We start from the raw sequence: 16,379 nt of genomic DNA on the forward strand, positions 1-16,379 counted from the left end.
AAACTCCGTCGGAATCTAGAAAGAGAGTTGGTGATCTAAGTGAACTTGACTTCGATACCTCTCCGTGTCGGTTGATTCGGCTCAGTTCTTCTGAAAAGGCTGCGGCTTGCGTTGATTTTACCGAGAAGCGCCGCGCGGCGTCCAACTAATCCGGAGTGATGCAAGCTGTTTTGCATTTTGATACAGTTCGCCGGAATAGAGTGACGGCTCGAAATACCCAAGCCCTCAGTAATTTATTGAGGTTTGAGAATCTGTGGATGACTTCTCACTCTTAGTCTAACGTAGTGACCGCGGCGGTGACCTTGGCGTGTTTCCGCTCTTCGACGGCGAAGTGACCATCGAGCGGGGTGGGAGTTTGGGGCCAAAACGTGGACGGCCTGGACAGCCAAGGTGGGCCGTTCCACCACTTGGAACAATTCCGGAGGGCCCTCGCCGAGAGACCTCGAGAGACGAAGTCCGCCGGATTGTCCTCGCCTGGAGTGTGATGCTAGTGCGCATCAGGGACTAGCTCTTGAATTGTTGCGACTCGGTTTCCGACGGAATCCTTCCACCGAGATGGGCTTCCTCGTACCCAGATGAGAGTGACTGTTGAATCAGTCCATAGATGAACTGGTACTTGACCCAGCCCGAGGCTGGTGCAGACGCTGGCGACCAGGCGAGCGAGCAGGAGGGCCGCGCAGAGCTCCATACGAGGAATCGTGACGCGCTTGAGTGGTGTCACCTTTGGTTTGGCTGTGACGAGACTGACTACGCTTTGCTCTGGAGATTCCCCATGGACACGTAATTATACGCATGCTGCCATTGCGTCGAGTGATGCATCTGAAAACCCGTGAATCTCGGTTATAGCGTTCGATGATTGAGTTCCGAACCATCTCGGCACGGCGACATCGATAGCTGCGAGTTCCTCGTTGAGTTGGTCCCAGTTTAAAGCTGCATCCGTGAGATGTGGATCGTCCCACTCGAGCTGTTTCTTCCAGAGATGTTGGAATCCGATTTTTGCGACGACAACCATCGGTGCTATCCATCCGAAAGGGTCGAGCAGCCGAGCAATGAAGGATAGCACAGTTCATTTGGTCCATTGTTGGCGGGTAGGATCCGCTGTGCTCTTGAAGACGAACTGGTCATCAATAATTCGCCACGATAGCCCGAGCGTTCGATGGATGATGATCTGGTCAATGGTCCGAGCAGATAGTGTCGGTTTATACAAGGTCCAACTGACGCGCTGCGCCTCAGAGTTTCCTTTATAGCAGCATTGAAACCAAGCAAGATGGAGTGAGCATTTAATCTCTTTCTAAGAGACCACCGTGCAGGCCGCAGGGTGGACGGAAAGCAGAGTGAGGTCTGAAAGACCACGTCTTAACTCGATGGGATCACCGTAACAAATTTTTGCTATTGGGCAGGCCATAACGGTCACGAATTATAAACGTTCGCAACCGGGGAAACCTACCCGTAAGGTTGCCAGCAGCAAGCAACGCACCAGGAGAAAAACGGTCACCCATCTTCCCCCGATACGCGCCCCACGATCAGGGATCCGAACCGCCTAGTAACCATAACCCTTACCCGGTTAACCAAGAAAGGTTTCTGTAACCCATACTAACCGCGAGGGAACGGTTCTTAAATTCTAGAAAGAACCGAAGTAACCGGGTTAACCCGCTACGAGCGGGTTACTAGTAAAATAAGACAGTCTAGCCTAGACTAGACAGTCATTTACGGCAAGGAGCTACGGCCGTCAATGGATGCGGCCTGGTACCCCGTAGCTAGGACAAGCCCCCCAGTGCCTCACCGAATTTTATGGCTTTCGACCCTTGAAGGGGTTTGAATACCATTAAAACTTGAGAAAATTCTTTATCGTATCGATATGGAAGTGACACCAATGGATTCCTTATGTTTTCCTGATGAAAATCATACCAAATTCCATGTAAATCGGATTACTTTTACATAAGCAATACAAATTGCTTGTGTAAAAATTGTCCGATTTACATGACATTTGGTATGATTTTCATCAGGACAACATAAGGAATCCATTGGTGTCACTTCCATATCGATACGATAAAGAATAAAGAATTTCTTACTACGCTGAAATGGATATTTCTCATTTTCACCCCTTAACTGCGGGGCGCCAACCGCAATTCGCTACGGTCGGCTGAGGATTCATACCCGATTCAGAAAAAAATAATTCTTTAGTCTTTATCGTATCGATATGGAAGTAATGTCGATGGATTCCTTATGTTTTTCCGATGATAATCATACTAAATTTCATGCAAATCGGACTATTATTAACGAAATTAGCCTCGGATTATGGAAATGAATTTTGCATGAAATTTCCTTCATTATTTTCCGAATTACGTCGTTCTTGGTGTCAGTTTCATTGGCGAAAGATCTGATTAGAAATGTAGGAAGTCGAAGATTTCTCACTTCTTAATACGCACTCCAACCCCTGTATTCTTCCAATATTACTGTAACCGCATTAACCCGGTTAACCCGGTTAGTCGGGTTACAGAGGAATTCTGTTACCCGGTTAGGCGGGTTAGTCGGCGGTACGGCGTACCGAACCGAGTACGGGTTAGGGTTCGGTTCCCTGTAACGAAGGTCGAAGTCAGTCCCACGCTTTCTAATGGTTATAGAAAGAAAGACAGGGTGAAGTGCTAGAAAGCGTGCTCTTTGGCAAGAACCAAACGAATCTCCAACACCACCAATCCTAATGAGAAAGAGAGGAACAGGACGCGTACATCCGTCCCTTTCTCACTATCTTCTGCTTATCCTCTCAGCATCTGTAACCAATGCAGTGACAATGCTAGCTGATCAGTTTCTTGTCGTTTGCACTACGGTGAGGACGCAGAAAGCAATCGGGTTTTTATTTGATGCGCGGATATTATAATATTCATAATTTGTGAATTCTTCCATTTCCGCGTGGTTCGTCACTGTCCTGCTGATAACTGTGTGTGATCATCCACATTCATCATTGTCATGGAATCAAAGAAGGAAGACGCAGATACAAGAAACAAACGCTATTTGAAGGGTGATGCAAAAGTGAAGCAGCCTACGTTATCTGCAAAGCGTTTGTTCAAAAATAGAAAGTGTCGAGAAAGGTAAGTTACGTGTCATGGTTCAGATTTGTATGAAGTTACAGTTTGTGATGTAGTACTAGTACGGTATTTTGTTGTATATAATACAGTATTATTCATATTCTTCAAATACAATTTTTGACACTTTACGTACACATATTCTATGCCATGCGCACAGCAACACATGTCATTACTTTACCCCTCTTGTCATTCTTTTCCTATTCGTACGTTCCTCATTGTTTAATTAATTAATAAACCGATTTAATTAATATACCGTGTTTGAACTCATTTTCATGTGAAAACTGCTAGCAGTACGTTCCTGCAAATTTCGGGCCGATGAGTGGGAATGTAGAAATATGAAAATTTCGTTATATACGATACACAACATTTCTGTACACTTCTTTTCCTTTTCTTCTTTACATATGTTCAAAAAATACAAATGCAGCATTTTGTTCTCATTTGAAAAGCGGCAGAAAATATTGTTGCGAGCACCCTTTGGTTGGAATCCAAGGCCTACTGGTGCTCGTGACAAGAACAAGAGGACAGCGAGAAGAAGGCGATCGGATCGATCACCTGTCAAGCTGTCATTCGATAGCCAGACGCCATTACAAGCAGACGCATCGACATATACATATTTCTTACGTATTTGTGATTACATTCGGTTTATCTGTTGCCCTGTTTCTGTTAATATTCTATTACTTCTATTGTACCTTTATATTAAATGTCTACTATGCCGAACCGAAATTATAACAATGGTGTCAGAAGTGGGATGCCCACACGGAGTGAGATGCCCACTCGCGCATCCGCGGCCTCTTCAAACATTTCTCCTTTACCGACGGGGGATACCTCCATACAAGAACTTCTCACCTCCCTCCAGTTAAGCATCGTGGGACAGATGCGGGAACAGCGGAGGGATGACGAGGCCCGCTGGCAGAGAGAAGACCGTCGCAGAGAAGAGAGGGAAGCCGCTGACCGACAGACACAAGCGGCTTTCGAAGCGCGCATGGCGAATATGGAGGAACGAATTCAGGTCGTAACCGCTTCGTTACAAAACAGCTGTAGTTCGGTTGGTAGCGGCGCGAACCCTCAGGGTGGGGAGAATGTGCCTGTTGTAAATAGTGTTGTAAATTGTGTTCCGCCGGCGCATGTCCCCGCACCCGTCAGTGTGCCCGCCGCTGCTTCTTTGTCGGAACCACACGTTCTCAGTTTGGGATACGCTGTGAAACCGACAATATTTGATGGGAAAAATTCGTGGGAAGAGTATAAGGTGCAATTTGAGACGATCGCGCGCGCGAATGGTTGGAATGACCAAAAGAAGGCTACAGCCTTGATCGCTTCTCTCGGGGGCTCTGCGAGGAGCGTCCTCACGACGCTCTCCGCTGCCCAATGTGAAAGTTTCGCGGAATTGGTTTCGGCACTCGAATTCCGCTACGGGGCGAAAAATCTGTCCAATTTGAACTACGTACTCTTCCAGAGCCATAGGCAGAGGAGAGATGAAAGCATCTCCTCGCTCGCCACCAAAATCGAACGTTTAGCGCAGTCCGCGTTCGCCGACTGCCCGGTGGAAACCCGTGACGAGCTCGCCGCGTCTCAATTTGTGACGGCATTGTCAAGCTCTGCCATGCAGCGGGAGCTGCGGCTCGGCGGGTTCACGTCCCTAAGAGCCGCGGTGACTAGAGCACTAGAAATTGAGGCCGTTGAAGCGATGTCTCGCGGTCCCGCGAGAGAATCGCGAGAACGTCACTCGGAAAAGCGGAAGGCTAAACCCTTCAACGAATTTACAAGGTTCCCGGAAAAGAGGAGGAGGTCCTACAAGCCCGAGCACCGCATCGACGACACACCAAGGATTACCTGCTGGCTCTGTGGCAAGACGGGCCACGTTCAAAGGGACTGCTTCAAGGCCAAGAACGGCCGGACCAACGGCGCCCCCAGGAGACCCAACTCGGGAAACGGGAAGCGGACGGTGTAAGGGGGAGACGCCGGACCTTGAGGAGCAGTCCCCCGGTCGTCAATAGTGTGGCGATGCGGGAGGCGACTGGAGATCCAGAAATTCCGTGCGAGGAAACGTGCGTATGTGGAAATATTGCAGGGAAACCCTGTAGAATTATCTTAGACACGGGTTCCCCCGTTAACCTTCTGGACAAGGAGTTGTGTCCGTCGAAGGGCATCGTCCGGACGAGACTCGACATTTGTTCCACTACGGGTGAGAAAATTAAAGTCTTCGGTAAGAAGAGCTTGGAAGTCAACATCGGAGGACTTTCGAGCGTGGAAGACTTCTACATCGTAGACATGGTGGAGAAGTGCATCCTGGGAACAGCGTTCCTGAAGAAACACGGTTGCAGCATCGACCTATCCCGGATTGTGCTGTGCCTTCCCGGCAAACCGGAGATACGCCTGGGCGAGCCGACCGCCGAGAAGAAGCGGCAGGAAGAAGAGAAGGAAACGGTCGTCCCACAGCATTTGGAGGAGCTGTACACACGTTGCTCGTCAGGTTTGTCAGAAAGCCAGAAGAAGCTGTTTGCTGACCTGCTCTATGAATTTCAGGGTGTTTTCGCCACGGATTCGAACCAGATCGGGAACTGTGATCGGGTGAAACACACCGTTAACACTGGAGACTACCCACCCATAAAACAGGCGCCACGGAGGCTGCCTCTACATCGTCGAGCAGAGGTGGAAGAACTGCTCCGGAAGATGAAGGCCCAGGGCGTGATCGAAGAATCACGGAGTCCCTGGTCCTCTCCGATCGTCCTCGTAAAGCAGAAGGACGAGACCTTAAGATTCTGCGTAGATTTCGGACGCCTGAACGAAATTACGAAGAAGGACTCGTATCCTCTTCCCCGGATCGAGGATACCCTGGACGCACTCGCCGGATCTTCGTGGTTCTCGACTGTGGACTTGCAGAGCGGATACTGGCAGATCTCTATGGACAAAAAGGATCGAGAGAAAACTGCTTTTTCTGTAGGAACAGGATTGTGGCAGTTCAAAGTGATGCCCTTCGGATTGTGCAATGCCCCCGCAACGTTCGAACGCCTGATGGAAGACGTACTACAAAATCTGACCTGGAAGATCTGCTTAGTTTACTTAGACGACATCATTATCTACGGGAGTGACTTCGAGCAGGAGCTCGAACGCCTTCGAACAGTGTTTTCACGCCTACGTCGAGCCGGACTATTGATGAGCCCCAAGAAATGCTCCTTCTTCTGCCGAGAAGTGAAGTATCTGGGCCACATCGTCACCGAGAGCGGAGTCAAGACGGATCCAGAGAAGATCAGAGCAATATCGGATTGGCCACAACCGAAGAATATCACGGAATTAAGAAGTTTCCTCGGATTGTGTACGTATTACCGAAAATTTGTGAAGGATTTCTCCAGGATCGCCAAGCCCCTGCATCGCCTCACCGAGACCAAACAGGATTACCGTTGGACCGAAGAATGCCAAGAAGTTTTCCAAGAGCTCAAGAAGAGACTCGCCGGAACCCCGGTACTAGCGTACCCAGTGGCAGGAAAGGACTTCATTTTGGACACGGACGCCTCCGGTTTCGCCATAGGCGGCATCCTCTCACAGGAACATGAAGGACAAGAAAAGGTTGTCGCCTATTTCTCTAAGACTTTGGGGAAAGCTGAGAGGAACTACTGCGTCACCCGGAGAGAGCTTCTGGCAGTGATGAAATCCATCGAACACTTCCATCACTACCTTTACGGACGAAGATTTATCGTAAGGACGGACCATGCAGCGCTACGTTGGCTACTGACCTTCAAGACCCCCGAAGGACAAGTCGCACGTTGGATTGAACGACTACAGGAGTACGACTTCGAGATTCGTCACCGGGAAGGGAAAGCCCATAGGAACGCCGATGGACTATCCAGAAGACCTTGCTCCGAAGAAGACTGTAAGAATTGTGATCGACTAGAGAAAAAGGAAGCGGAAGCGGAAAGAGGTTTTACGACGAAGATTCACGGGATATTCTACGATGATGAGAGGACTAAGTGGAAAAGAAGTCAAGAAAAGGATGAAGAAATAGGGTTCATCCTTAAAAAGAAAGGGGAAGGGGAGAAGCCCGTCTGGCAAGACGTCGCTCGTTTCTCCCCGCAGCTGAAGTATTACTGGACAATCTGGGACTCGCTGGAAGTTCACGAAGGTTTACTTTGCAGGAAATGGGAGTCCCACGATGGTGCAACGACATCGTGGCTTTTGGTGGTGCCACACGAAAGGGTTGCAGAGGTACTGCAGGAGTTTCATGATGCTCCAGCAGCTGGACACTTCGGGGTAAACAAGACCTTGGCGAGGATTCGTCAACAGTTCTTCTGGCCCACGTGTCGACAGGACGTTGAAGAGTGGTGCCGGCGGTGTGACACCTGTGCGGCGAAGAAGGGACCACGCCAGAGGGGAGCAGGGAACCTGAAAGTGTACAACGTGGGAGCTCCGTTCGAGAGACTTGCCCTGGACGTTGTGGGTCCGCTCCCGAGGTCCCAAGCCGGGAACAGGTTTATGCTAGTTGTGGCAGACTATTTCACCAGATGGCCGGAGGTCATCGCGATGCCAGACCAGCGAGCTGTCACAGTGGCAAGAGCTCTTTTGCATAACGTAGTTTGTTGTCATGGTGTACCGTTAGAGATACACACGGACCAAGGAAGGAACTTCGAATCCTCCGTCTTCAAGGAACTGCTCAAGCTGCTTGGAATCAGGAAGACACGAACAACTCCCCTGCATCCTCAATCCGACGGACTGGTAGAACGTTTGAACAGGACATTGCTTCAATACCTCGCAATGTTTGTTTCAGAACACCAGCGGGATTGGGACGAGTGGATCCCCATGTTCCTCCTCGCTTATAGATCAGCACGTCACGAGGCTACGCAACTGACCCCAGCGATGATCCTGTATGGCCAGGAACTTCGTTTACCCCTACAGTTATGGAGAGGATTACCTCCAGAAATAGAGGAAGACGAGGACATTGAACAGGGATATTCCGAATGGATCCGAGGGAAAATGAAGAAGATCCACGAATTTGTTCGCCGCCGTTTGGATATCTACAGCTCCAAGATGAAGACGTGGTACGACAGGCACGTACACGCAGTGGAGTTCCAGCCAGGAGAACGAGTGTGGTTGTTTCAACCAAGAAGAACGAAAGGGAAATGCCCGAAACTACAAGCTGACTGGGAAGGCCCATACGAAGTAGTGGATCGGATCAACGACCTCGTCTATAGGATACAACGTTCGCCTAGGAAGAAGTGCCAGGTGGTCCACGTGCGCCGCCTTGCGAAATACGAAGGACGTTTCGCAGCCTATTGAAGAATCTGCCGAACAAAAGGACTCAAGATAGAAAAAGAATCAAGAGAGAAGATTTGAATCTAATCTGGTGGATTGGGCTGCGTACGCAGTCCAGCCCCCCGCTCTCTTATTTTGTTACAGGTTCTCGATACCCCACGACGAGGGACAAGGTGTCGGGGGACTGCCACCGCGGCTGGGATATGCGCTCCCGAATTCCCCGAATGTGCCATAATAGCGTGGCGGTCCGCAGCGGGGGCGCGGACATACGTGAAAGCGCCCCGCTAGCCCCCTGGAGGAGACCTCACGAGCCCCCGGGACGGCCGGGATGGAGGATCTCGTGGGGTACCCAGGAAAAGTAGGAGAAGGGTGGACAGCAGACGGGAAATGGCATCCCCAATCACCAGGCGGACAAGCGGTGCTTGGACCGGCTGGAGGGGATGTCGCGGAGACAGGAGCGCTAACCGGACGCACAGGACGGTCCCCTGGGACAGCACCAGAGGCCTAGAAGAGGAATGGGGCCATCAGGATGCCAAGGAATGGAGTACTGGAGGAGTATTGAAGAAAGAAGAGAGAAGACTCCACGAGCTGGGAGTACCGGGCGGATTGATCGGGGAACGGGCCGATAGCAAGCTCATTGTTTAGGTGTGAGCCTCTGCTTTCGTGTTCGGTTCGCCTTTCCGTCCTCCAGGTTCTCTCGACTCCAACGTTTTTCAATATCAAAATGGATCGGCTAAAGTGTTGTCGCTCATTTATTAGGCAACCCTGCAAATAGCCACCTGGAGTAATACCGGAAGGAATTTAGAGTAACGTCATCCGAGGGAGCACAGGACAACGCGTCAGTCGGAGGCACGACCGCGAGCTGGAGCAGTTCCAGCAACCATGCGCTGGAGAGGGGACGGTTTACACACTTTCACACACAAGGGACCCAGGAGCAGGAGAGGAAAGAAAAAAAAACGGAAGAGAGAAGAGACAAGGAAAAAGAATGACAGTACCGACCGCCGGACGAAAGGACTCCCCCACCCGTTTTTGCCCAAGAAGAGGACGCGTCGCCGAAGAAGAGAAGCCTTTTTCAAGAGAGAAGCGTCCAAGAAAGATGACGCAAGTGGAGGGTAAGGACGGGAAAGTTCTTCGGGGGAATCCGCCGTATCCACGCCTTGTCCAGGGTTTTTGGGTGGTTTTCCCCTTGGGCGTGAAGGCGAATGCCGAGGCGCTGGACGGAAGAGGCCACGCAGTGTTTTTCCACTCTTTCGGACCAGGGTACGGCTGCCAGCAACGAAGAGGCTGCAGCGGTCGGGACGACCACTCTTTCAGAGGGGGAGGCAGTGTTGCGAGCACCCTTTGGTTGGAATCCAAGGCCTACTGGTGCTCGTGACAAGAACAAGAGGACAGCGAGAAGAAGGCGATCGGATCGATCGCCTGTCAAGCTGTCATTCGATAGCCAGACGCCATTACAAGCAGACGCATCGACATATACATATTTCTTACGTATTTGTGATTACATTCGGTTTATCTGTTGCCCTGTTTCTGTTAATATTCTATTACTTCTATTGTACCTTTATATTAAATGTCTACTATGCCGAACCGAAATTATAACAATATATTTCAAACCATATGCGTTTTATTAGTATAAATCGTTCAAACTATACGCTTTGCGTTAGGTATGTTTCCTTTATAATGCAATTGCGACTATTTCAATCGTTGTACGTAGTTTTGAGTAGATAAGACATGTACTTTAGATTTTATTTATGTGATATAGAAGGTAATGTTTAAAATTAGCAACAGTCATCGATGATTTGCGATTCGATGTTCAGCATATGTAGTTACTTGTTCGATACGAAATACACAGTGCTTTTTCTTTTGTGGAATTTTGTCCGGAATATATACGTCCATGTGTACCTTCAGCCAAATTATTTCATTGAAAAGCGCAGTCTTCGAAACATTCTCCAGGCCTCACTGGCAACCTTTATCCCAGTCCGGGCAATGTTTATGACATCTGAAGTACCCTGTAGTCGTGGATACTACTACGCGGAAAGCAAATTCTATTCCGTAGCAAGATATTTTCACACAGATTTTCTCGTTCACGTTACACGATGCAATATCGGTTTCGACCAAAAATGGTCGACATTGTATCATTTTTGCTCTCATTATAATCAGGAAAATGTTATGAATATTTGAAAAAAAATGTGTATTCACAAAAAATTAAAAGTAGGAAACTTGAGCCGTTATTGTTATTGAAAAATTGTGTATCTGCAGGGTTGCCAGCAACATTATGCAGGACCGCTTATTTGTGCGTGATGACGTCACTGACGCACACATTACCACAACTCCTGTAGGTGTTCCCCTTCCGCTAAATAAGTGGTCCTGCATAATGTTGTTGGCAACGATGAGTATCTGTGTTAGCAGACCGAGGCGCTGGCTTTATTTCTCGACTGCGAAGACCCCTGTTCTATTTTTCCTTCTCTTTTACAACTCACTGACAGCTACAAAGTAACCGCGAGCATCGGAGAATACTGTTCGCTGAATACATATACCTACACCGTACAAATTATATTTCGAACCGAGGGACGATACGACAGAATTTACTGAATACACGTAACACTGTCTCCTTTTTAAGCCTTTATTACTTACGAATTACTCGAGTAGAGGAAAATTGTTTAATATACTCCTGTTTGGTCTCAATTCCATCGGACAAAATGGTACAAACTTTTTTTTTACGAATGAGGTACTGGAAGCTATGTCAAGGTCAAGTTAATTTTTTGTAATAGGACGATATATTCTTTTATTGAGGTGTCACAGGATGGTATTTCGATTTTTCGCTATGTATCTATTCGGGGATTTTGTCCGGGTAATAGGTAATCGGTATCCCCACAGATGTGTAGGGTTGACGTTATCTAAAATAAACAAATGTAACCTAGATCTTGATCCCATTTAATGGAAAAAGAAGAACGTTTACGTCCCCGTAGAACGTTCGGTCCCGTTTCCTGGCAATATCGATCGCGAAATTTTTCATGCATTCCTGAGTACCACAAACATCTATCCGGGTGTAAGAAAACTAATTATATTTTTTCTGACTCAAGCTAAATTCCAACTGACCCCAAGGGCCCTTTAGGCAAAAATTTTGCCCATCTGTGCTATAGGCAGGCAGCCCTTGCCGAAAAACCGAAAACAACGCTTCGAGCCCCCATCGTCAGTCCCACGCTTTCGAAAAGCTATCTAAAGAGACAGAGTAATGTGCTGGAAAGCGTGCTCGTTCCCGAGAACCAAACGGATCTCCAACACCGGCGCGATCAAGTAGAGTTTACTTCGCGAAAGGCAAACGACACGTGTATCTCGGACCCTTCGTATCTCCGTTATTTTACAACATTCCATAAAACGAAATACCAGCCTGCAGCCCCTCGTTGAATTTTAAGAGATACAATGTTGAAAATATGATAATGATTTGGATTGCCGGTCTATCCTTTCTGCGTCGTATTGCCTGAATGTGCAAAAAGACAAAATGTTTCATTAGCAATATTTTTATTCCTTCAGGTTATAATTTATTAGAAATGTGGTCGCATGCAATGTTGTACCATTTCAATTATGTTATTATCTTCTCTCCCCTCCCCCCCCTCCCCTAAGGTTAAACATATGGGCTGGGGTAGTAGGCGATCATCTCCTCGGACCACATATTTTGCCGGCGCGTCTAGATAGCGCAAATATGCTAGATTTCTTCGACAGGATTTGCAACTTCTACTAGAAAATGTCTGCCCGGCCACCCGAAGAGATATGTGGCTTCTTCACGACGGCGCCCCAGCCCATATGGGAGTAGCTATACCAGCTATAGGGCGAATTTGGGGGGACCGAGTAATTGCACGGAATGGTGCGGTTTCGTGACCACCAAGAAGCCCGGATTTAAATCCAATGGATTTTTACGTATGAGGTCACATGAAAACGGTAGTATACACCGACATCGAATTTGAAACCTTAGAAGAATTGCAGGGTAGAATATTTCACGCTGCTAACATTATACGCGTGCAGCCTGGAATATTCGCCCGCGTTCGCGACAATTGGTTGCGTCGGTGTCAGGCGTGTCTAGATGCAAACGGCAATCATTTCGAGCATCTTTTGTAAATAAATGTAGGTAGCGAAATTTGTATTTCTTTGTTACACATTCACGTAAGAGTGTTGAATAACGCGCGCATTTATGTTTTCAACGACGCCATCTAATGACGTTATGTTTTCTATCCTCTGTAACGCACTTCCGGTTACGACTTGACTGAGTGCAGAAGCACGTGTATTGCTTAATAAAGTTTTTCTGATTATTCTAATATCACGTGTATAGTGATATTTGCCCACTCACAACAAAGAGTAACCACGCATTGACAGTAGCTTGTTGTGTGACAGTTCAGTCACACTCAAAGGAAAGAAACAGTTTTAGTTTTGTCACTTTCTGAAAAAAAACAACACGTTTTGCAGTCACGTCGTCAAAGGAGCTTACTTCCATGTTAATGAATGCATTCTTCGTGAGCATCAAAACTGTCACGCAACAAATTGCCACCACTGCGCGCCTGGCCTAAGAACACGTGTAGAGTTTTCATTCACTTGTTTCTTATTTTCTAGCTGACGACCCTAAGACCCTCCGCCACTCCAAACAGATCCTCAATGGGACCGCTACTGTAAGGGGTCCGAACTTTCTCGGTTACTGAGTCATCTTGAACAGCTCACAACGGGCGGTCTCTTTGTGCTACGGCTCATCTGCGTGCGTGTAGATACGATCATTTCCACAAACATCTCCGATGTTTAAACCTTTATGTCAGCTAAACTATACGAGATACAACAAAATGTATTCAGACCCTTTTACTCTACTGGTGGTCTCCAATGTATTTGCAAAATTATGTAATCCTGCGATTATTAGTTTAGCGTATAGACATGTAAACTTTGAGGCATTATTACTATAAAATGGAGACAGATCGAACACTTTGTCATAGGACTTTTATGTTCCATTGGACCTCCCCTACCACCCCCTAAAATATCGCTACGTATACCGTTTACAAGCTGTATATTTACAGATAATCGAAGCCGAAGCTGATACAGTGTGATTTACGTCAGAGAAAAAAATGTATTGAAACATAGTATTATGATTATTATATTAATTAAATGATTTTATTCAGCTTCAACCCTCTGTTTCCTTCTTGTATGCTTGCTTTATAAAAAATTCAAATTTAAACCAATTCCACCAATCCAATTGTCTTAATGCTTTGCAGGTGTGCGTAGTTTGGATGACAATACAATATATTTAAAAAAAAAATAACCACGAGATGATGAAAAAATTATCTAGTCATCAATAAAAAGACGATAAACAAGAGGATCAATACATGTACGCAGCACTAATTTATCCAACAATAAAAAAATGTTCCAACTATTTCAACTGATCTACATATTTGCAGTCTCATCAGGATATGCAAAAAAGTTAAGTTGGTTCAATAGTACAGACACATCGCTGAATTTGTTTCATAAGACCGTTCTATGAATTTAAATATTAAAAAGTACGGAACTTCCCATATTTTAATAAGTTAACAAATTACCAATACTAAATTTCGAGGAAATTAAATTTGAATACATTGCAAAGAAGCATCTAAAAATGCATCACAGTATGGCAGAAATAGTTAAAGAGAAGTAAGATAGGGAAAAAATGCAAAGAATGAGGTGTACAATTGGCGAGTCTCTTCTTATATGTAAAATTACAACTGCAGTTTACTGGAAAAAATTGTAAATTATTTTTCAAATTTATGAAACTATTAAGGATCAAAAAACTAAGGTCGTGTTCAGATATATTGACCGGTGAGTTCGGTTTCGCGATCAGAGCGCGAGGAGAAATCAGCCACCACCACCTGACGATCGTGGATTGGTAGTTGAAGTTGCTGGGCCCCCAAAGGGTATGGTGGGGTAACGGGAACGCTGCTCGGCTCCGCCTGAACAAAGCCGTGTGGCTATTGTTTATTCTTAGCGTAGTAATGTGCGTTACGAAGCTATGCATAAACCAATACGAGATGAAGCTATCCAGAAAGAATCAATGTTCTGACCAATAAAACTCCTGAATTCATTTAGGACCTAACGCACACCTATTCTGATGTATGTATTTCTACGCTAAGAACTCGGTTTGGCCTACACGTCAGGAACTTGGCGCTATCTCCACCACGTCTGACTCGCTCTTGTTCTGCGAAGGCGAGAGTGAGAAAGAATCGAGAGAGAGGTGGGGATGCTTCACCCTGTGTATACGTATCTCACGGACACCGAATCCCCACCGCGCGACGAGCAGGCGTAGCCCGAGAGAGAGTGAGAACGTTGAGAAAAGGAGCGCCGCAGCAGGAAAGCGGTATGGTGGGAGAATACCCCTCACAAAACTCACTGGCCAATATATCTGAACATGGCATTAGTAATCATTAATAAATAATGTATTACAACGTGTCCATAGTAACGGTTGCGAATATTCTCCAGCCAGTTATTGTTTTCTTTAAAACCTACACTCTTAATAAATTTTTAAAGAAAGTATTTTTCAATGAATACTAACATAACGCTCTTTTTATTTTTAGGCATGGGATATGTTGTAATATTTGTTTTGAAAACAATAAGACCCTGTATAATATGAATGCTTACTTTGAATTCCTATATATTCAAATAATTACCTATTATTTTAGTCTTGTCGCGTGTAGGAAACATTCAAGTAGGATTTGTAGATATATTTAACGCAATTTATAAATTTGTCAGCTATAAGGCAGACATTCGTCATGTAATTTTAATCACGGTAATTCGTATAATTACTTGTAATTGTGTTGAGAATTGTACAAATAATGCAATAAAAGTTATCTGTTAACCTTGGTTAAGACACGAAAAGGATTACTTTTTCTAATAGTGTTTACGTTAATTTTCCAATAATGTCACGTATAATGTTTATCAAACACCACCTATATTCTGTGCATATTTTTAGTCATTTTAATAAAATTTTAAATGTAGGATACAATGTCAGAAGTTTGACTCTGTTATACAGGGTCAACGGTATAAGCTGCAACCCGCGCCCGCGCGAACCTGTAAAATGGCAACACCGCCTCACGGACGCATTCCACTACAACCATGCGCCGATACTTCCGCCATCTATGAGCCAATGATGAAAGTGCAGGGTCTTTTAGGTGCCAGTAGAGGGTGCTTTTGACTTTCGTCAGAGAATATTAAATTTGACGTAGCAGATGGGTAAGAAAACGGTAGCCATTTTAAGAGTGCGACCGCGCCGATCCCGTTATCTACGTATGCAATGGTCCAGCAGCGGTATTAGACCACGCTGACGCGTTAGTGGCCCGGGTTGATGAATTTGATGAATGCAATTTGCGCCATAAAATGGGGACAAATTATCACCTTCTAATGATGGTAATTTTACCAAATTTTACGTTTACTTAATTTTTCTTTTTTCAATTATTTAACCATAATTGTTGTGACAAGCCTTTACAAACTGTTTATTTAAATACTTTATATAAGTTCTCCCTGTATCATTACTTTCACAAATTGGTTTCCTTTTTTGCGATTTTATTCTTAATGTAGTGCATGCACAGATCGGAAATAAGGGGTAACTAATGGGACGTGTCCCTGTTTTTCTAGCATTCTTTGAAATTTTTTACCCATCTGCTACGTCAAATTTAATATTCTCTGACGAAAGTCAAAAGCATCCTCTACTGGCACCTAAAAGACCCTGCACTTTCATCATTGGCTCATAGATGGCGGAAGTATCGGCGCATGGTTGTAGTGGAATGCGTCCGTGAGGTGGTGTTGCCATTTTACAGGTTCGTGCGGGCGCGGGTTGCAGCTTATACCGTTGACCCTGTATACCTATGGAAGAGAGTCAATTTCTATTTGAAATGGGATCTTACAAGTGGAATCTTATTTTAGTGAAATCTCAGTTAATCCTATATGGAAGCAACTGGGTTTACCTTAAGATTAAAACTGAGAAAATAATTCTGACAAGTTAAATTTAAATGTATTTTGTGGATTCATACGCAGTAGTGTAATCAAAATAAG

The 16,379-nt window shown here is 45.9% G+C and overlaps 1 protein-coding gene across 1 annotated transcript in view; it reads left to right on the forward strand.

Moving 5' to 3' along the window:
• Positions 1 to 2,741: 2,741 nt before the first annotated feature.
• Positions 2,742 to 16,379, forward strand: part of LOC143370500 (uncharacterized) — a 38,903-nt gene continuing 25,265 nt past the window's right edge. Inside the window, exon 1 of the mRNA XM_076815743.1 lies at positions 2,742 to 3,089. Within this exon, the coding sequence (XP_076671858.1) occupies positions 2,968 to 3,089 (122 nt within the window). The 5' untranslated portion in view covers positions 2,742 to 2,967. The remainder of the gene's footprint in view (positions 3,090 to 16,379) is intronic.

The sequence above is a fragment of the Andrena cerasifolii genome, chromosome 6 (genome assembly GCF_050908995.1).
Source record: "Andrena cerasifolii isolate SP2316 chromosome 6, iyAndCera1_principal, whole genome shotgun sequence".
In the NCBI taxonomy this organism is placed as follows: Eukaryota; Metazoa; Arthropoda; class Insecta; order Hymenoptera; family Andrenidae; genus Andrena; species Andrena cerasifolii.